This window comes from Prionailurus bengalensis, chromosome D3 (genome assembly GCF_016509475.1).
Source record: "Prionailurus bengalensis isolate Pbe53 chromosome D3, Fcat_Pben_1.1_paternal_pri, whole genome shotgun sequence".
Lineage (NCBI taxonomy): Eukaryota > Metazoa > Chordata > Mammalia > Carnivora > Felidae > Prionailurus > Prionailurus bengalensis.
Genome location: NC_057356.1, coordinates 55,108,554 through 55,131,040, shown reverse-complemented (window position 1 = coordinate 55,131,040; position 22,487 = coordinate 55,108,554). Strand labels below are relative to the sequence as shown.

The following is a 22,487-nucleotide window of genomic DNA, read 5'->3' as shown; positions in this document are numbered from 1 at the left end:
CCCCTCATTAATTTGGATGTAAAATTATAGGAAAAATAACCTCAAGTTTAACTAGAAGATAACGTTCATTTTCCTGCTAAGGTCTAGTGACAAAACACTGTTAATGTACATTGCAACCTATTTCTGCGACAGTGGAATCCAAAATGAAATGAGGAGATGCTGACTTACCTTGTCTGGTGAATCAAGCAGGGCACGAAACCACAATCCTGAAGCAAACCACACCATCTGTGTTGTTTTCTCCAGATGAGCCAAATTTGGTGACAGACGATTCTCCATACAAAGGAGATTTCCCTCTTTTTAGTTTTCTATTTTGTAAGAAAGCATAATCCCCCCAGTAAAAGATGCAGAAGAGTAAGTACTTTGCTTCCTGTATTGCCTAAATATCTTGACTCTGAACCTAAAGCAGTTAAGTTAAATTATGACTTCCGAGGAGATTTTTCTCTCCAAAACTTCCATTTGCTCAATCATTCTCCCATTCCACACCCAAGCTGTTCTGGAAAATAGGATGTTTCCTGGAAAAAATATATTTAAATGGCATTTTGTACTGGAATTAAAGTTACGCTTTTTTAAATGGCATTTTCTGAGAAAATTCCTTTTATTTTATGACAGTGTTTTTTGATACAACTCTGAAGCACTCAAGTAATGCTTGGTAACTATTTTTCTTGAACAATCAAGTCACCAGTAAAATCTTTTGTCCCCTATAATGCAGCACCTAGATGGGGTGATCAAACAAAACAAGTTTGCTCATTGTAGGTTGGGTAAATCTTGGCACCAAAAATGACCCAGTTGTTGGAATCCTCTTACAAGTACTGAGGGTCAAGGAGTACACTCTGCTTGTATTCAATGAACCGACATACTCTCCGTAGGTAGAAAAGAAAGTTAAAGCATCTCTTTGGGGAAATAACAAATTTCTCATACAATATACACTTATTAATGTATTACTTTGATATTTCATCAAATAATCACTTATTAACATACTTAAAATATTCGCTTGCCAGGTGGCTTTCAGAAAAATAGTATAAGAGTTGATCAAAGATGATTTTGTCCTCTGGGGAAGATGGTGAGTCAGACACTGAATAGGAATGTGAACAGCCCAAAGTCATGCTCCTACCCTAGTGGTGTGAAAATATGCAGAGGGCAGAGGCCACTGGGAACTACTGAACAGGCTTCTCTGTATGGTAACAGCTACCACTATTTTCCCAGTTACAGGCTAGAAAGAATGAAGCAGTAGGATTCACTTATCCAGTCAATGTTTGCTTGGAAAAATATTGATATAGGTGAAGTTGATCTGCGGCACCATATATCCTGGTGTTATCTGTCGGCCGTCTCATCTATGCTCTTTCATTTTCCCCCGTAACCAAAACATTTCCCTCTTGTGATCACCAGCAATGTGGGAAGCTTTGATTTCTTACAAGTAGTAGATGAGGCATTGTGAATTTCCTGACTTCAATCCAAACACGCAACTTACATGTGCAAGACCCGGTCTTTGTTTTCTTATCTGAACTCCATTGAATAACATAAGTAGTCAAAAGCAATGTCTTCTCTCTTAAAAAAAGAATAGCCCACATTGCATCTCCTATCAGGACACGGCAATTTTTTTGCTGTAGTCCCTGTAATACAATTTGACTCTTTAATGTAGAAATGTGTGTCACATTGATCTAATAAAAGTATTAAAATGTCAATGACCACCAAGGACATCTGGTGCCACAAACTTGTTTCCATATGTCGTTAACTTTTATAAATCAACATTACCAACATCTAAACAAAATCCTAGATCCATGTAAGAAGGGCCTGGGGACAGAGCTCTAAAATGTGTAAAAGACTATACACGTTGCAGAAATCATTATCAGGCAGGAATGTGTCTTTAGTGATGAGCCCCATTCAGCAGAAATGATGGGGAGGCTGACAGGGAGGAGCATGCCCCACGCCCCCATACTATGTCAGGTGTGGGCAAGGGATGTTCCTCTGGAGGTTTTGTTCTCATCCAGCGGCAGCCCTGATTGGTTTCACCCACTTGGTTCTCTCTTCCCCACTGCACCTTGCACATGTCTTGATTATACTCTTGTCATATTAAAATTATTTTATCATCCTTCCCACCAGCCAGTACTTTTTTTAAGTTTGGGACCCTCTTATTTTTCTCAGAATCCCCAGTATATAGAAGTCTGCACAGTGGCCATCGCATCTTGTAGCAAATAAGAGGATAGGCTTTGGTCTCTGAGCAATGCTGTTATACTTCAGATTTTTGCTGTGTATTCTTTTCTTTAAACTCTTTAAGCCTCGGGTTTATTTATTATATGGTTATAATAACAGTGCCTACCTTAAAAGAATTTTTCTAAGGATAAAGGTGATAATGTGCTTTGCAGCACTCCGTACTAGCATTTCACAAGTATTATCTACTATGTTTTTAAGTACAATCTGCCTTTCGGGAACAACTCTGGGAAATTGCTGTATTTGCTTAGTATGCTGTTAAAACTCTGAAAGTTTATTTATATGAAGATAATTTGTGATATCTCTTTCATATTCAGACAATGAAGGCTAAAGACTTGGGAATGATTTATTGAAACATTAAGTCTAGGCAACCTATAATTAAAGTCTTCGAATACATTTTCTAGGATGTCTGCTCAATTGCCTTCTGCACGAGAAAAAAAAAAAGCCCAAATTGTTGTATCAACTTCTCTTCTGGCTAAGTTCTTTCAAAATAAAATACTTATCTTTGATGACAATGAAGCGTCTATGTGAAACTTGATGAATCACTGAGCAAATTACTTGTTCTCAGATAAGGCCTATGATGGATACAAATAAGTACTTCAGATGCTAAGAGCAATTTTTACTCAAACCAGGCCACACTAATATATTAGGAATAATAGAATATTTATATAAAAACTGTATAACCATACCAATTTTATGAGAATAAATGAGTCAAAACTAAGCATTCAGATCAGTTTCAATAAACACCGGCTTAAAGAATTCTGGACTGTTCAACTTTCTCTAATGAATTTTGAAATAAAGGATGCCTGCGGAGTAATGCAATGAAAATAAAAAACTTCCACATTAAATAAAATTAAGAAAGCACTTTGTAAATATTTTAAGGGAAAAAATAGGACAAAAAAAGGACTGCCATCTTTGTAGTGAAAATATCAGTTAGAATTATCCATTTTCCATTGACTTACTTGGATAAGTTGGACTTTCATTTTTATAAATGGAGGAAGCAGCCTATTTTGCTCTTTTCTTCCCCCCTCCAAAAGTAAACATACTCTTTCGCCATCTGGTGGCCAAAGACAGCATTTTCCATGTAGATGAAAACAGCTGAACTCAAATTTAGCCAATCATGTTTAAAGCTTTCTGATTCATCTTACTGTAAAGATATGCGTATTTTTTTAACCAGTATAACTGACGCAATTTTGTTTGAATGATTCACAGCATTTTCTGCAAATAACTGTAGCTATTCAATGCAAGATGAAAAAAATTAACCCAACTGTTTTAAAAAACAATTTGGAAAGTTAATTCATTTGGAAAGTTAAAATTAAATACGGTAGTTAACAATTTGACCTGAATGTCTTTCAGTATAAAGAATTAGCAAGATCTTTAATGAAAACAAGGTCCAGATATATTTTTAAATGATAAGCACAACAGATACTGTGAATTTCAAATAGGTTTCAGTTTTTGACAGTTTTAACAGTAGTTGGAACTGTATGTTGACAATTCACCAGACCAGAAAGGGTAGATAACTTAACAGTATGTGTTTTTCTTCCTCCCTATAATCTTAAGTGAAATTTCCAATGTATTTAACACATTTTATGTAACTACATTTCATTAAAAAATTAAAAATGACAATGATTTACTGTTGAATTTCTTTATTTTCTCCAGAATATTTTAATATTGAAACCCAAATTGTTACTTTGAGAAAGGGATAAACAGAGAGACATGGAAGAGACAAACATTTCATTTAACTTATGGTATTGTGAGCAGTCACTTTTGTAGGCAACACTTTTTTCTTTGTAGAAAAGAAATAAAAAAACAAACAGCACCATTAAAGAATGCATGATCCCTGAATTCTAAACAAAACACTGTCTAAAAATTGTTTAAATGCTCGTTGCACTCAGTCACATTTAGTCAGGTATCAAAGCAAGCATAACAGTATTAAATTGTAGCAGTCTTACTGAACCAACTGCTCTCCCTTCTGAGGGTTTTACACACCTTTTCGGAGTTTGTCCTGTGGGAACAATATATTCTTTGGTAGAGGACTGAAGGAGGGTTTCTCTTTTCTGTATGCTGATAGAAAATGTCTGTATGATCAGGGCCTGCGCCCCCAATCTGTGTTTGTCATGCATGTTATGTTTGGGTTGATTTCACATTTTGCTGTTACACTGTAGGAGTAATACCGCCTTTTTTTTAATTTTTATTTTTTAAAAAGGCATTAAATGGTTAATGTCAAACAGATGTAAACATTCAGAATACTGACCAAAACAAACAAACAAACAAAAAAAAACAAAAAAAAAAACCCCACACACACAAACACACATTTAAAAAAAAACAAAAAATTGTACTGTACTGAAAATATGAATCAGATTAGGTTTCCAGGAAGCAGGGGGGAAAATACAGCAGTACAAGAAAATTATGGCAACCAAGTAAAGCACTTTTCTTTGAAACATTCATGAACAGTACAAATACAACAAAGTTTTTCTACAGTCTAAATTATTCTGCAACTATCAAATATAGTACAAAGCGAAATAGTATGTGCTATAAAAAAGCAGCTCCTTTAAATTATAGTAAAAATGCTTTTTGTTCGCTTTACAGTGACAAAGCATGAGGACTGAAGATTTTTATATTCAGTGACATTTTGGCTACATAGGCCCCTGACAGTCTGATGAGTTCCTTTTCTAGGACTCTTCACATTGTTCTCTAGAAACACAGAAAGACAGTGACTCTGGGCTCTGCACGCTCAGCGGGCGTTGGCGTCCACACTGGAGAGATGACGCAACCCTAAGCCTGGCTTTGGCTTCTCTACCCTGGCACCTCAACAGACCGAGAAGGAACTGGGAAACCAAGGCCACAGTAACTTCCTCTTTTGACATTGGGCGAGGGTTTAAAAATGGGGCTGCGGCGTCACGTATTCAGACTCTTGACTGCGTTACGGAGCACCATATGTACGAGCTTCTTGGGCTTTGAATGCTTATTTTGAGCGACTAAGAACATCTGAGGTCTAGAAGTCATCTAAACCTGCTATAATAGCTCATCCCAGAAACACATACCACCATAAAGTCTTTGTAGCAACCAGGCTCAACCTCAGAGGTTTGTTTTCAAGTTTTTCTCCTTCAAACTAGACCTTAGCAGAGAAATATTATATATAACTGTGGTGCTCTGGGTTCACCAACATTTCTGCTATTCTCACTTTGGAAAAGGAAAAATATTTTCATTTTGAAAATGAATTTGCATCAGAACGTTCTTATTAACATGCCCATTATCTACCTAAATGTTTTTATACACTTCAGGCATATGCATATCATAGAAGAGGGGGATTAGGGAATAGCCATTTTCTTCCTTCCCCTGCTCCAAAAGTGCTACTTAGGGAAATACATCCTTTGTGATTAAAAAAAAAAATTACATGTTACATGTGCAAGTTCTATTCCTGATAGGGATATCATAGTGTCCAATCATCAGGATAATGCACACACGAACATTTGCACATTACACAATAACCATGTAGTAAATAACATACTACCTTTGCACATAGGCAGACACCTGTGGAAATCAGGAAACTAGTAACCTATTTACCTAATCCAAATATACTGGCTTGTGTGTGTGTGTGTGTGTGTGTGTGTGTGTATTAAGTGGACACTTGTAAAATATCTGACCCACATATTACTTCTGAATTTTTCTTTCCATCATTATTTTAGCCCAAAGATATCAAGTTTTCAGTTATATAAACCATATGTGAACAGAGCAAAGATAAACTAGGGCAAAAAAGAGAAAGGGCACAGAAAAAATACCCTCTTTGGACCTGGGTGACTGAATCCATGCCCGATCAACAATCAATTCTCCCAAACTATGTGAAAAATCACCTACTGTGTGAAAAATCAAAACATACAGAAGGACACTTTATTCCCAGTAACTTGCAGGCAGTATTCCACAAAGATGGAACTGATAATGAGCTCAGCATCACTTCAGGCTCAACTGTATGTCATATACAGAGTGCAAAGCTTTATAGAATGAAGTGTCTTTCAACACCGTGCCAGTTACTGATGTAGTGATTTTGAATCTGCTGGTGTGGACAGTACCTGACCAAAAGAGCGGCAACTGGATCTGGAAGGAGTTGGCATACAAGTGTCTCCGTTTTAGGGGTGCCCTTCTGTGAGACTAGAGCATGCTTTTCTGAACCTAGATACTACTGCAGGCCAAGCAGCCCACAGAGAGGACGCCACCCAAACACAACCTGGTGCAGAGTAGACTAAGTAAGGATCCACTGGAACTTACCCTGCCTTCCCTGGACCGGCTGGTTAAGTGCACCTGCTAATTTCTCAGTCATGAAACTTTGTTCCTTTCAGTGTGGAATAACAGAAGCACAAGTACTGAAGCACCAAATCTCAGCCACGGAGGCAGACCCTTCTTTGCTTTTCTTTCTTAAGTATCTTTCACTATTAGCAATTTCTTAATAAATGTGACGTCTGCATCACCTAACAAAATTTGGCAACATCACAATAATAAATATGGAGGAAAAAAATACACGTACCATAGTGGAATACTATTAAAAAAAATCACAAGTGTTCTTTCTTCCCCCCCCTCCCCCCCCCCAGGAATGTAATCTCTGCTCATTCCAGGTAATTTTTAAGAAACGTTTTTAAGGGAATGTCAGAAGTTTACATTGATGTGAAAATGTCTGTCATTCTTACCCTGGATACAGATGATCCCTCCCACCCCCATGTTTTGTTTCTTTTTTTTAATTCTACGGCCACAGTCAATCAGTGGGTTAATGGCACTCCGCCTTTTGTGCTCTGTAATCTGAAGTTAAACGGGCGTGGTTTTTGCTGCCTTTCATCTTTCCACAATGTGCATGTGCTTTTGAACTTGCTTTAAGGAACAGAGCCTGCTGACCTACAGCTGTTCTCTGGCATGAGGGTGGCCAAAGCATGTGGAATGTAGCTCCCATCCTCAACATTCAGACTTCACTGGATAAACACGGACCATAATTGTAAGATGCAGTATCCCGTTTTCAAAAGCAGTTCCACTCCCCCAAATATGAAGAATGTACTGAATTCACCTGAGGGGGTTAAAAACCCCAAAACATGCGATACCTAGAACGGGTTTTTAAAATAAGGGCTATTTTCGAGTCAAATATATAGATTGTGAATCATGAGAAAAACATTATTCAGAAATCTATGAACACTTCACCCTTCGGTAGTTCCTTTTTGTCATCAATGACACTTTAAAAGAGGTGGCCAACCTCTGCAGAGTCGGAAGCCAGAATGTACTGGTGTCATCCATAAAGGGCTACAATTATTTCTGCCCCCCTCCCTTTTAGTGTTTAGTAATTGTCTTTAGAGTGAACAGAATGGACCAGTATTAACATTACAACCCATTTGTATGTGTTTGCATACACAGCGTTTTATTTGCTTACTTTTAATTTTAGGTCATTTTTTTTTTTCCATACTTGCTCTTTAAAGCTACACATGACGCTCTGAAATTCTACGGGCCTATGGCCCTCTGCTGGTCAACTCATCTGATGGTATCAGGTGTCAAAGGGCTCGAACCAGATTACCGGGCATGAGGCCCACACTGCAACTTCAGGTAGAAGACACATTTCACTACAATGTGTGCACAAGGTCCAAGGCAAAGCCAGACGTTCTGCCAGGCTCTGAAAAGAGTGACAAGGGAGGGAAGAGAATAAGGACAGTGGAGTTCATGAATGGCATACCTCCTTTAATGTATCTTTTGAGATAGGAGCAATACAAGGAATCGTACATTTAAATAAGATTCCCCTTTCCAAATACGACTGCATCACTGTGGTAAAGGTAGGTCCAGAAGAGTCAACTGTGAAAGCCTTTGTTGCAATGGTTAATCTACAAGAGAATGAATCACCAACCACCTTAAATCACTTTTCCCGTTCTCTTTCTACATCTGCATTTCTGGTTAGCAGTAAGTAATTAAAAATGTCCTTTTCCTATCTACACCTGGATTAAAAATAATAATAATAATAATAATAATAATAATAATAATAACGAATGGGGTAGTGACCTGTATACACGTGGACAGAAATTTTCCAAAGCTGGGAATGGCAACTTAATCTGTAAAAGACATGCTGATGAGCCACTCTGCTGGGACGTGACCTCCCCTTTCTGGGAAATGCAAGTAAATAATCCCAGAGAGAAAAGATAATCTGTTCCAAAGTAAAATAAATTATCACGATATAAACCACTGAGTTACTCAATTTGTTGCTGCTGACGCCGTTTGGCTTTTCCGTGTTGAAAAGGGATACTGCATCTTTCACCAGCTCTTACCGCACAACCAGGCAAGCCACACAGAGTTTGGAGGGACCTATGCAGTCATCGTGGCAGAAGGCCCCACAGCCTTTGCACACGATCATGGCTTTCAGCCGGCAAGAGCATTTCAGTTCCAACTCATCCGCGTTGCTGCTGTCGGCAAAGTTCTGCACGGGCATCTGAGCGTTCTGACCAGGCAGGCCCGTGGCAGGACTGGAGCCGCTTCCCAAAATCCCAATGGACTTTTCAATTGCAGATGCCGCCCTTTTGAAGCTCGTGCTACCAAAGTGTATTGTTGGATAATTTCCACAGAGCTGCTGTTGTTGCTGCACCTGCATTTTCTGAGCAGCTAATTGGGTAAAAGGCTTTTGTGGCTCAGAAAGCAAATAGGAAGAGAAATCTGCATTTTTTAGCGCAAATGCTTTTAACTGTTCTTTCATTTCATTCTGGTCATAGGAAACTTGTTTCATGCCCAGTTCACAGCTGCTGCTTAAACCTTCCTCAAAAGAAAGAGGTTCCGATTTTATATTGCTACATATGCCCGTGGACTGTGGCCAACTAAGTCGCTTAGTGGTTTCCATGGCAACCGGCGGTTGCTTCGGATCGGCGGGGACTTCTGCATTCGGAAGAGGTGGAGGTAGCGGAGGTGGCGGTGGGGGAGGCGGGGGCAAAGCCAAGGGTGGGGGGGGCGGTGGGGGCGGGGGCGGGGGATGCACCAGTGCTTTGTTCGGCATGGAGTGCGCGGCCCCTCCCACGTCATCGCCTTCTTTAATGGGCACGTTGGGGGATATCATGTTGGCTAACCTCAGCTGGTGAGGTGCTGAAGAAAGGCCAACCTCTCCCAACCCCTTTTGTTCGAGATGCCTATTGAAGGCGAACGCGTTACAGCCCACTGGGGTCTTGGCAGAGGCCTGTAATAGCGCGGCGCTGGGGACCGGGCCCCGGGCAGCCATGGGCATTTGGTAAAACTGCTGCCGGTGTGCGATGCCAGCCTCGGGGTGGAAGCTGCCATTCTTATCGACGTGAAATAGGTTCTGCTGGAAGCTACACGAGGGGAGCAGCCGCTTTTGCTGTTTGACCTCAGGGCTGTGAACAATTCTGTTCTGCATGGAGTGCTTGTTCAGCCACTCTTGCTTAAAAGGCTGGCCGTGTCCTAGCTGGTTCATGCCCGAATTGATGACACAAGGCACCCCTTTAACATCTGGCTCCACCAACAACTTCCCTGGCTCACATTTAACTTGCGTATGTTCCCCCACAGTCCTGGCGACTCTCTTTTTGGGGTGGTTTTCTCGCTTTCTCATTTGCAGCGGTGCAAGGGTCCCTGCCAGGTAGCCTTTCCCGTCTGGATTTGGAGAGCTGGACGGCATTTCTACAATGTTCCTCTCTGGTGCCGTTTTACCCGCTGAGGTAGTTTGAAGAGGCAGAGGAAGTCTGTTGATTTCGAGCTTGGCTCCCAATCGGGGCTGAGGCAACACTTTTTCCAAAGGCAGGTTGCCCTGGAGCAACTGTGTCACCAGTGGATTGTTAGCCTCCACGGATGAGAGACGGCAGCCGGAGCTCCCTGCGCTGGGGACTCTTTTCAGGGGGTCCACAGCCAAGGAGATAGCCTCTTCCATGGGGCCGGAGGTGGAGGCCTTCACGTTTTGTGCCTGCGGCACACCAGGGGCCACCTCTGCGGCCGGAGGTGGCAGCTCGGGGCCGGGGAAGTCTTCGGTGTCCATTCTAAAGCCCTTGTCCACTTCATGAGGTTCAGACTTCACCGGGAGAGGGACATTTGTCATGAGATTCCTGGAGTGAAGTTCTGACATGTGTGAGTAGCCAGCGTGTTCGCTTTTGATAGGCTTTGGACAGCTCTGCTCCAGGTAGTCTTTCTGTTTACTTGAACCAGAGTGACTAACCAGAGGCTGCCCTGGGCCCCTCATCCCCTCCTCAGTCCAGCAAATCCGGTTGCCTGGGTTGTACTGATTGCTACAGGTGGTGTCTGTTTCACTCTGGAAAGTGGCTGGGCCCCGTGCCTGCTCAGCAAAGCTATTACTAGGAGCAGTCGCCTCATTTAACTTATCTGGAACAATAAGGGGTCCTTCTCGGAGACCTGAACAGGCCGCCTGCATCGGTTTACAGTCTTGCTTTGCCGCGGGAGCAGCAAGGAAACTGGAAGTGTGATCTACGCCTTCGTTTGCAACTGGCTCAGGCCTGCTGATGACAGATACCTGAGGACACGCCACGGGCTGGACGGAGGCTTCTGTCCTCACTGACCTGCCCTGGAGGTCCAAGCTGGCTTCCGCGCTGTCGACGGAGACGGTCAGAGACAACGTGGAGGTCAGCGTGGTGCTGTGGTCAACGATGACTTTACATGGAATCGATCTGTTTATGGCTGCTGGTGCAAAGCCCCCCGGAGGCTGCTGAGGTTTCCCAGAACTGTCTGCCCTGTTTCGAAGCCCTGAATTTTTGTCCAAGCTTTCGGCACTCAACTTGGGAGGACTCTCGTAAGAGTTTATTGTTAGCATGCTTCCAGTAAACATTGCGACATGTGGCCGTGCAGCCAGAGCGTCTGTGACTGCTACCGACTCCCTGCAGCCGAGGGCGGCTCTCACAGTGGTACCCAAGGGTCCGGGGGCCTGTTCTTCACTCCCAGGCATGGCTATCTTCTCAGAAGGGTATCTGCTATTAACTCCCGCTGGGGGAATCAAGACAGAGCTAGTGGAGAGATGGCTGGGCAAGTTATTCCCGATGGAGGGTGTTGGCACGGAGGTGTACTGACTGGAGACTAAGTTACTAGCACTGCTGCTGGACAGTGGCGCCGGCTTGTCATCCATGGGGCTCGATCCACGGCAGCCCTCTGTCGTGAGGGGGATAGGAGTGCTTTCGATGCATTTTGGTATGATGGCTATGCACGCAGTGTCGGTTCCCTGGATGGTTTTTAACATGCTTCTATTACAAGCAGAAATCGTAGTGTTTACACTGTCCACAGACATTAGAACGGAGGATTTATCAACAGAACTCACAAAGGGATGTTCTTTAACTGCTCCCGACATAGCAGTGCTGCAAACAGACACGGGGACAGAATTTTTATTAAAAAGCATGGGCACACTGCTATTTTCAGAAGAGGTAGATGAAACAATTTTCTCAGATAAATGCGACACAGGTACATTTTCGTCAGAGCTATGCACAGATAAGTCAGTGGCAGTTTCTGGAAGTTTAGCTGGGTTAAGAGACTGCTGCAATACAGTGCTGGTCTCCCGGAGGTGCGTGGACTTGTTGCTAGGAGATCTGCAGTTTGGATTGACAATAATCACGCCAGTAGACCCTTCGATTTTTGTTTCAGGGACAGAAGAGACTTCTAAGCTGGGAGGCCCATCCTTTGAGCCGAGCACAGGCAACCGGGACTCTTTAGTGTTCTGGAAGAGGTGGGCTCGGGCTTGATGCTTTGCAAAGAGCTTCGCCTTTGTCTGCTCTTTGATGTGTGCCAGGGTTCTCGCCTTTCCACCCTCTCCTGGGCTCCCCATGGCTCCGGAGACGATGCTGGCCGCGGCGGCCACAGCAGCGGCTGCCGCGGCCTCTCGCTGGGCCCTTGCCTGCTGGGCCCGGGCCTTGATATCTGCAAGGGTCCTGGCTCCTGTGTTCCTCCCACCGCTGACCGACGTGCTAGGGGATGCGCGAGACTCTGGTTTGGAGACTGGCTGGCTCTTGATAATAAAAGGTGGCCCAATTTTGGAAAGCTGGATCTACGGGAAGGGGAGAATGGAAAGATAAAGCGCTTGGTACAGGATCACAGAGGAGGCATGAGGAATGTGATAACGCAAGAGGAAAGAGGAGCTGCATTCTCTCTTAATGTGGCACCAACTACACCTAAATCCCCGAATGGGCCTTCAGGGTATAAAGCAACAATAAATGTAGCATGAACGTGAAATTAAAATTTCTAATCTCTGTTTTTCATCTACAGAAACATCAACCGGTGACTTCATTTGGTATGGAAATGAAACATCTTCTTAATGCCTCATATAAATGGAAACAAAATCCATGCTTCTTAAAATGAGGTTAGCTAAAAAAGACTTAGAGATATTTAGCTTTTAAATTATCTTCCTTGCTGGCATAGCAAACTGGGACCTTAACTCTACATGAGTTGTCCTCTTAATGTGACACAGAGAAAAAAGCCCTTAGCCAAGAGGTCAGCAGACTAGAATTTTCATCCTGGCTTCACTCAAAGGAAATCCGTGATCTTAGGCAACTCACCGTGTACCTCAGTTTCTCCAAGGACCTCCCTGAACCAGAGACCCTGTGGTTTTTAGGTACTCCCACTCCACCTAGCATGCCGCCTCATACATGTGTAATAAGCGCACAATAAGAGTTTGCAAACTCACTTGTAAAATGAGACTAGTTATTTCTGGTCTATTTCCTTCACAGGGCTCTTAGAAAGATGGAATGAGACTGTATCTGTGTGAGTGCTCTGCTTTCCAGAGGGATTTGAAAGCATTATCTTTTCATGAAAGCAAGGGTGACTCTGGTTTTCTGCCTCTAAAAGCAACTATGGGTTGGGAAGTTTCTTCTGATACTGGTAATCCTCAATTTGCTGAATTCCATAAATATCCCAACCCACAGTGACCACCTCCTCATGCTAATGAAAGAGAGTCAGTCATCACCAAATTCACAAGGCACAAGGCCCAACACCCAACATCCCATAGCAATGGCTGGGGTGCCCTAGTCACTAAAAACATCCTTAGAGTCACAGATTTGTAGAGCTAGAAGGGTTCTGGTTAAGGCACCTCATTGTACAGTTGAAAAAACTGAGCCCGTGGAGGCTGCCCTGGGGTCATATAACTAGTGAGTGACAGTGAGAGTCTTCGGGCTCCCCATTCAGGGCTGTTGACAGTACTGTGCTTCCCTTGGTTTTGTCTCTCTGGACAAAGCTTTTCCTAGAACACTTATCTCTCTTCTTAACACATGTGTATTTACACTATAAACCCCTGACACTTACTAGAGGATCCTTTCAGTCTCCAATTATGCTTTGGAAATTTGGTAGAAGAAATTATCTTACTGAGCTATTTATTTCTCATTTTCCAGCTCGCGAGGTCTCTCTTCTAATCCAAAGGCTCCAAAGGGGTGGGGGGGGATGAATTTAGAGAGGAGATTTTGTTTTTTACTTTTAAATATTTCCTTCATTTAAAAAAAAACAAACCAAACCTAAAAACATTAAAAAACAATTAAGCCTGGACATACTGAAGAGCTCAAGGTTGAACAAACATCAAATATACTTATGGTATCTATCTTTACATAAAGTGTATATTACATTGAAAACAAGCTTTTCACAAGAAAAATTAGCCTGCTATGTTTAAAAATATTTCCTATGAAAAGTTTGCTTATATTTTTTCCCACTGCTTCAGAAATTAAAATGCACAGTAGAGTTTTAATTGTAGCTTAATGTTCATCTTTCACATCTCTAGAACCTTATTGAATAGGTGTTACTTTATTAAATAGAATAACTACAGCTACACTCTTTGAAGTCAGCCTTATGGATATCATGAGTCACATACAAAAAATAGATGTCAGGTTAGAGCAAAATAAAGAGAAAGAGATTAAGAGAAACAAAGCTAGAATAGGTTTATAATTCTAGACCAAACCTATGGTGCAATAATCCATTTTATTGTAAGACAATATAAATGGGCTGAGATGAAAGCACCAAATAAATATAGATTATATTGGGTAAGATTTTTTTATTATTATTATTAAACAGAGTGTTTCTTTTTAATTAACCTCAATTTTCAGTTTATTTAGGCAGAGTCAATTTATATAAAAGGCTTGTTTTCTCACCTTTAATTCCTACCTGGGATCAAAAGAAAATATATAAATAGGAATGCCTGACTACAGGCTTTATTATTTGTAAAGTTAAATACTTCTTTACTCTCTTGAAAATATAAATAAATAAATAAATAAATAAATAAATAAATAAATAGGATCTGTATACCTCTACATCTACAGCATTTTCCCTCAGGGTGTGTTAAGCAATTTCACTGAGTTATTGAAGAAATATTTAATGAGGTTCTTCCATATGTCAGGTCCTTTCTGCTAGGCAATGGTGGTGGTCAATGTTTGCTGGAAAATAAACCGATTACCTATACCTTCACCTCCTTAGTGCATGCTTCTGACTTTTGACTACTTTCCATAGTCCTACTGGACTTTTCTAGGACACTGAAGTATCTTTCAACTTGCCCCAACTGTATGCAGGTCTCTGTCCTATGCCTTGGAGTCTCCGAAAGACCCTGTATCTCATGGCCTATAGGTTCCTCTGGGCCCTGTTCTCCCTCCTCATTTCTTTTTCCTTAAATGCTGAGGTCTAAGTACATATATGTGTGTATCTAAAATTATCATATGAGCTCAGCGCACAGCCTTAAAAAAGATCATTTAATATTAGACTGGTGTTGGAGTATTAGACTGTAAACTGCTACAGAAAACCTGGAGGGAAGAAAACCTTATTTAAAATTAGAAAACTAAGCATCTAAATAGGAAAAGCCTATCTATGGAATTGTCTTCATTGTTATTATTATTATTCCATACCTTGAGAGGTGGAACCCTGGGCTCCTCTCTGGGGGGCTGCTCTTTCTCAGGGGGGCTGCTGGACGATATGTTCCGCACTGATTGATCATCTTCTATCCTAGCCCTCTTTTCCTTACAGATTCCAAAACTGTGCTGCTCTGCTGTTTTCCTCTTTGATATCTCGGATTCTCTACTTTCATTTCTTATCCCGTCGGGTGACTTGGAAGGCTCGGACAACTTGGAAGAATGCAAGGTCTCCAATCGGTTCTGTGAGCTTCCTTGCTTATGGGTTTTATTTCTAGAGCCTTCTGAAAAGGAAGCCTTATCCACTGATGAGACATACTGTTTGTCCTGTAATTTAGCTGATGGAAGCTCATTTCCCTTACTCTCTGTCTCTTCAGAAAAGACCGGTAACTCCAATGGTGAAGATGCCCCTTTCTTCTCTGTTCTTTGCAGGACATTATGATTTTTAACTTTTATCATTTCTATAGAAGGAAGTTCTGGAATCGAAGCAGGATAGGGCTTCTCAGTTTCAACGTGTGATTTACAAGGCTGCTGACTCAGAGTCTTACTGTGCAATTCTTCAGATGGAAATGCTTCAGGAGAAACGGAAGAACCCATATTGACAGGTTCAGGAGTATTTGATAGAGTCCTCTGTTGAGAGAGAAGGCTCTCGCCCAGGGGCTTGGCAGGGGCAGAGCCTTCATCTTTTTGTGGGGAGAGTGGTTCTTCAGAGATGGAAGGGGACTTTCTTTGCTGATGCACCATTCTGTCATTCATGGAAGAATTAGAAATTGGAGATGTTTCTGAAGGAAGAGGCAAACTGGATATAAAAGTGGTCTCAGATGTCAGAAGCATGGAAGACACTGAAGACGTTTCTGAGGTCAAAGGTAAATCCGACATGGGTGACGTTTCTGATGTTAAAGGTAAATTTGATACCGGGGATGCTTCGGATGTTAAAGGTAAATTGGACATGAGAGATGCCTCTGATATCTCAGGTGAAGTGGATACTGGAGATATTTCTGACATCAAAGATGCATGAAGGTTTTCATCAGGAGGGTTTCTCTGGTTATATTTGTCTGCATTTTCAGTGCTGGACACCTCAGAACAAAACGTTGTCTCAAGGGAGGCTGGAGTACATGATTCTTCTGAAGTGGATTGGGTTTCCCCTCCTGGGGATGTCAGGCTGGTACAGGCTCCCTCTGGGCTCTCGGAAGAGAAGGAAGTTTCAGAGATGCAAGCATTTTCAGAAAGTTGTTCATCAGGCTCACTCTGTAACTCCATATCTATGGCAATTCCTTCACTGGGAAATTGGCCTTCTAAAGAAGACGACCCTGTCTTTATTTTTGGAGTATTGGTCTCTACTGCAGCTTCTGGCTCCTTATGTTCTGTGTCACTGACATGAGTCACAGATGAAGTGGAAGGAACAAGAGAATCACAGACCTCTAGTTGATCAATAACAACCGACATTTCTTCCTGGGGAGATTCTGATTTCTCTTCCACTTTAACTTCAATATGAGGCAAAGTTTCTAAAACATCATTCATCATAACACAGGATTCCAAGTTATCTTCAGGAGGTGCTACCTGGGGCTCTTCGTGAGAGTTGGCTGGACTTTCAGACCCCTCAGAAAATTCAGGTATCGTCTTATGATTTTCATCCTGACATTCGCAGATACTAGTCTCTACCTCTTCAGCAATTTCCTCCTGAATCACAGATTCTTCAGGGATCAAGATATCTTCTGATTCCGATTCTGCCATTATGTCTTTACCTACATCTACCATAGCACAGAATTCCGGCTCTGGTGAAGTTGGACTTTTCATGCTTTTTGGCTGTTGCTCTTCCAAGGGAGTCTGTGCAGAAAGACCTGGGAGGCCAGTGGGTCCACATGAAGAACTACTTTCAGCACCATCATTGTTTGGTCCAGAAGTAAGCTTTATTGAGTCCTCTCTTGACATGCCCAACCTGAACAGAAATTAGAAATATTAAATTACTGCCCAACCACAAAACACGAAAGGGACAACTTGGAGATATGTATAGAGTATTCAACGGAAGTAAATGAATCAAATTGATTTTATAATCACTAAACAATATGCTTCATTTATGTAAACTGGTTTATGATGACTTAGTTTTTCTACTGCTTTTATAATCGTAACTAAAATAAACTCTCCTTCTGGTTAAGAAATGTATTATGCATTTTTATATTTATTTACCTATTTATCTACCAACTTATTTATTTTTGGTATAGATTTTTATTCTGTAAGTAAGGAGATATGAACTTTGCCAAGTGTTGGTAAAAGGAATAAAAAAAATAATGTACTACAAAAGATTAGAAAATATTGGACAGAAAAGCAAAAACATGTATAAGATCTAAAATTAAAAAAAAATTTTAACATTTATTTATTATTGAGAAACAGAGAGAGACAGAACATGAGCATGGGAGGGGCAGAGAGAAGGGGAGAAAGAATCCAAAGCAGGCTCCAGGCTCTGAGCTGTCTGCACAGAGCCCGATGAAGGGCTCAAACTCACAAACTGTGAGATCATGACCTGAGCCGAAGTTGGACACTTGACCAATGAGCCACCCAGGCACTCCAGATCTAATTTTTTTCTTATCAGAAAGTAGCAATTCTTTTTTTTTTTCAACGTTTTTTATTTATTTTTTGGACAGAGAGAGACAGAGCATGAACGGGGGAGGGGCAGAGAGAGAGGAGGACACAGAATCGGAAACAGGCTCCAGGCTCCGAGCCATCAGCCCAGAGCCTGACGCGGGGCTCGAACTCACGGACCGCGAGATCGTGACCTGGCTGAAGTCGGACGCTTAACCGACTGCGCCACCCAGGCGCCCCGAAAGTAGCAATTCTAATCGAAAGCAGCACAGTCTTCAAAGGATGCAACATAAGCAAATAAGATCAATGGAAGATGGGTATGGTGTAAAATCTTGAAATTGAAATGATTTCCAAAGATTAACTTCTCTTAAACCAATGTAAGAGGTGTTACCTTATTTTAGCCTCTAAGTGTCTAACTTAAAAATAATATGGGGGGGGGCGCGCCTGGGTGGCTCAATCGGTTGAGTGTCCGACTTCGGCTCAGGTCATGATCTCACAATCTGTGAGTTCGAGCCCCATGTCAGGCTCTGGGCTAACAGCTCAGAGCCTGGAGCCTGATTTGGATTCTGTGTCTCCCTCTCTCTCTGCCCCTCCCCCGCTCGTGCCCTGTCTCTCTCTCTCTGTCAAAAATAAACAAACATTAAAAAAAATATATATGGAAATTTCACTAAAATATAACAAACATATCTGGGGTCGACAAAGTTGATTCTACTAGGTTACATTTGTATGAGGCAATTTTGTATGAGGCAAAATTCTTTCATGTGATCACTTTCTGTAAAGATATTCCAGAGAAGATAGCAAAGAATATCAAGAAAAAATCCAATCTGATATTCATGTCCTAAGGAAAGTTCATCAGAGTTACAAAGATATTGTAAATCACTATTTCCTGTCATACTAAGTCATACTAAGTATACCATACTCAGTTATACTAAGTTAATGCACTAAGTTACAATGTCAGCCTCACATGGTAGAGAAATATGCTGTTCTAAATGAAGTTAAATTAGACTACAGAAAATTATAAAGATAAGCAGAAGACAGAACACTTCTCTCTTCTGGGGAAAACATATTTGAGCGAAGAAATACAGCTATAATGGTATCGAGACAGGAATATACCTCAGTGAAATCTTCTTCAACTGCTTACCAAAATCCTCAAAATGAAAGGGAAATAAAGTTGAATACGTTTTTTTGGGGTGTCACTGCCTTCTTTACTAAAATTCAGAAGGTCTTAAAAGAAGACAGAAGATAGTACCCTCAAAGTTAGTCTCTTTTCTTTCAACTTTCCCTGAGATGGGTTCAAAGTAAGCTATAATTTATAACTATCCTACACTGAGAGGAACAGAACAACTACATTACAGATAAATTTAAGGCAGAATAATCAACTAGAAATAAGGTCCCTTGGGGCTAGGCCAAGCATCGATAGTAGGTTAGGTGTAGAATATACAGTATCCATCCACTGGCAGCCAAATTTCTGCTAGTGGGTTGATAAGGATATAATACATGTATTAACTTGTATTAAATATAGTTAATATTAGTAAATATCATATATGTATATAATATAGGCATATGTATATATGGAAAACAGCACCGTAGAAAATATGCCCATGTCAACATTTTATTATTTTATCGAAAAAAATAAATTTAAGATGGTACAAGGCATAGCAGGTTGATCTTCACAGTACAGCACATAACACCACAAAGGAAAACACTGAAGTCCAGAAATATAGACTGCAAATCAACAGACCGATGCCCATAATTCTGACTTAGCATATATATGGCTGATCTCTAACTAAAGAAAATCTAGAACAGTACTCTGTTATAAGGAGAGTAAGTCAGTAAGAAACAAAATAAACAGCTCAAAGAGCTGAAAACCAAAGTAGACAAATCTTAACCAGAGGGGAGTTTGGATGGCAACGTTCCTGGGAACACTTAAAGCAGGGAAAAGGCACAGGTCAACCAAAAATCATCTGACACTAGGAGAAATAATCCCTCACATACTGGGGGAGTGTAGGTAATCTAGAAGTGACCAAATTAGAAGGGCAGTCAATGAAATGTCCAAAATACACCTGTTAATCCAATGTGTAATCAAAGATAGAAAAAGACAAGGAAGAAGTTCAGTGACATAAGCGGACAGAAACTCTATGGATGAACTACAGCAAGAAAAGGGTCAAATAAAAGAACTGTTTGTATTCAGAACTCCGGGATGATGACAGGGACCCACGCTTACTTACAGTATTGTAGCTGTCACTCCCCAGGGCATATGCATGAGAGTCTGAAAGCCCCCCAAATTTTATGTAAAAAATATGTATGTGTGTGAATTTTTCTGAGAAGGAATTGCAGCATTAAGACACTGAGCAAATTACTGAACCACACTGTGTAAACCTGGGAAAATTAGTTTCATTGCATCTCAATTTCCTAAACCCATTTTTAACGTAAGAATAATAATGGTATCCACCTTATAGGACTGTTGGGCGGGTTAAGCGACATATTCTCTGAAAAGCTGTTAGAAACGTATCAGAGCCCAGCATGCTCAATGACAACCTGGATGAAGGAGAGCTCTCTGTAACACATGGTGCCTCGGGTACAGGCCGCCTGAGGACAGAGCCTAGGCAGCCCTACAAACGTTCGCACCTCAGTGTCTGGCACAGATGAGATGTTGGAACAATTTTTGCTGCATTCAAAAAAAGAAAAAAAAAAGAGGGCCCGACACTCAACAACAACTAAGGACCAGTGCTTTGGAGGTAACTGGCTCGGTTATCTTTTGCCAGCACTGGAAAGGGTGCTTTCAACATTTCCTTTGTCGACAAAAGGTGAGGAAGCCTCCTGAATGGTCTTCAGGGTCATCCTCCAGGGTGCTTAATCCCCCTCGGCACCAGCATGACCTGGAGAGCACCTAAAGATGCATATTCCTGGGCTCAACTCCTGGAGACTCCCAATCATTATGTCTGGCATGGGACCTGGAAAACTGTATCTATTTTTAAAAGCCCCAACGAGAGGGTGCCTGGGTGGTTCAGTCAGTTTCGTGTCCAACTCTTGATTCTGGCTCAGGTCACCATCTCACAGTGTGAGATCCAAACCCACTCCACGCTGACAGCAGGGAGCCTGCTTGAGATTCTCCCCTTCTCCTCGCCCCTCCTATGTGCTCTCTCTGTCCCCCTCTCAAAATAAACATAACATGACACAACACGGCACAGCACAGGACAACACAACACAACACAACGTAACATCTCCAATGAGGACTTTGATGCAGCCAAGCTTGAGCAATATGCTGGTGACAAAATACGAAGGCATAGAAGTAGTCTGCTGCATTTTTAATTTTTGAGAAAACACATGAATTATCTCCTGTTAGTTCTGTTTAAATATGTATACGCATCCATGGTTCTAGGAGAGCAAGTGAACACAAGCCTTCCTCCTTGAGGGAACTGCTAGTTAGGACACTACCAATGCTAGCCTCCTCTGAGTAAGCAGGCTGTTAATCATGGGATTACTTTTCTTTTTTTAAAATGTTTTTTTTTAACGTTTATTTATATTTGAGACAGAGAGAGAGACAGAGCATGAACGGGGGAGGAGCAGAGAGAGAGGGAGACACAGAATCGGAAGCAGGCTCCAGGCTCTGAGCCATCAGCCCAGAGCCCGACGCGGGGCTCAAACTCACGGACCGCGAGATCGCGAGATCACAACCTGAGCTGAAGTCGGACGCTTAACCGACTGAGCCACCCAGGCGCCCCATGGGATTCCTTTTCAAGAAGAGCACTCAGACGAGCCTCTTAACATCGTTCTCCCTGTTTACAGGGGGAAGTTTATGAAATTAGATCAAATGGTACGGATTTTGTTACTTGCCACCACCTCAGTATCATTTACACAAAACGACAACTCTTAAGCATTAATTGTGCATATGGGAGTTCAAGCACAAATTCCTTTCTAAGGAGGATTTAAGGTCACTGTCCACTGTCAGCTCCTAAATCCTTCCTCCTCCCTTAGGGACCCTATGGTCTCAGAGGCTCTAATTCTGCTCCAGTAAGATATGTCCCTTCTAAATGTGAGGCAGAGGCAAAGCTACTTTCAATTTAATTCAGTCACTACCACACTTCCATGTGGCTTATTTTAAAAAGAAATGCACACACAGAAAAATAATAAACTAAAAGCTGATTACACTGAAAAAGGAAGATGGACAGAGTGAAGAGTAATACCTCAGGCTGTCCCCCAGAACAAGGACTAAACACGTGTATATGCACGGTCAACATTTTAGGAAAAAATGTGAGAATCGAATGTGTCTAAAACTATTTATCTCTGAAGTATCTGTTAATGAATATGCTTGGATTAAAAACAGGAGATTTTTACTAAAATCTAGTTAAGAAAGCCATAACGGACTTCTATCAGATTTCATGTGCAATTTTCAGTCCGAAATGAATTTTCATGGACAGGTTATAAACCCTTGAAAATGCATTTTTTAAAACTTTAAGTGCTGATACGCTGCTATAATTTTACCTGCGATTTCTTACACTGAGGGACTATTGCCTTTTATGGCAGCCTTATTAAGCTTTACAGCTTTTCATGTGCCATGTGAAGCAGAGAATTACACTTTCATTTCCTTCAGAGAGAAATGAGAAAAAAATGCTCTCGTACTTACTTTTCTCCATAAAACCTTTCAAAGAATTTTTCTTTCCAAGGTTCTGTTTTCTTTTCCTTCTCAATTTCTTGCCTTATCCGCAACTGCATTTCTGGAGTAAACTCTCCTAGAAAGAAAATGTTTATGTATGGAGTAAGAGTGACCATAGCTTCTGCCAATTAATAAAGAAAACACGTAATTAATTTGAGTAAACTTTTATGGATGTTGAAAAGTAAAAGGCTGAGTACTGATAATATTTCTACAGCTTC

The 22,487-nt window shown here is 41.4% G+C and overlaps 1 protein-coding gene across 2 annotated transcripts in view; it reads right to left on the bottom strand.

The window, feature by feature from the left end:
* Window positions 1-3,837: 3,837 nt before the first annotated feature.
* ASXL3 (ASXL transcriptional regulator 3) overlaps window positions 3,838-22,487 on the bottom strand; it is a 180,430-nt gene continuing 161,780 nt past the window's right edge. For both annotated transcript variants that reach the window (XM_043558560.1, XM_043558561.1), the window contains 3 exons: window positions 22,240-22,345; window positions 15,030-16,971; window positions 3,838-12,202 (listed from right to left, as the gene is read on the bottom strand). In XM_043558560.1, the coding sequence (XP_043414495.1) occupies window positions 8,492-12,202; window positions 15,030-16,971; window positions 22,240-22,345 (5,759 nt within the window). In that variant the 3' untranslated portion in view covers window positions 3,838-8,491. The remainder of the gene's footprint in view (window positions 12,203-15,029; window positions 16,972-22,239; window positions 22,346-22,487) is intronic.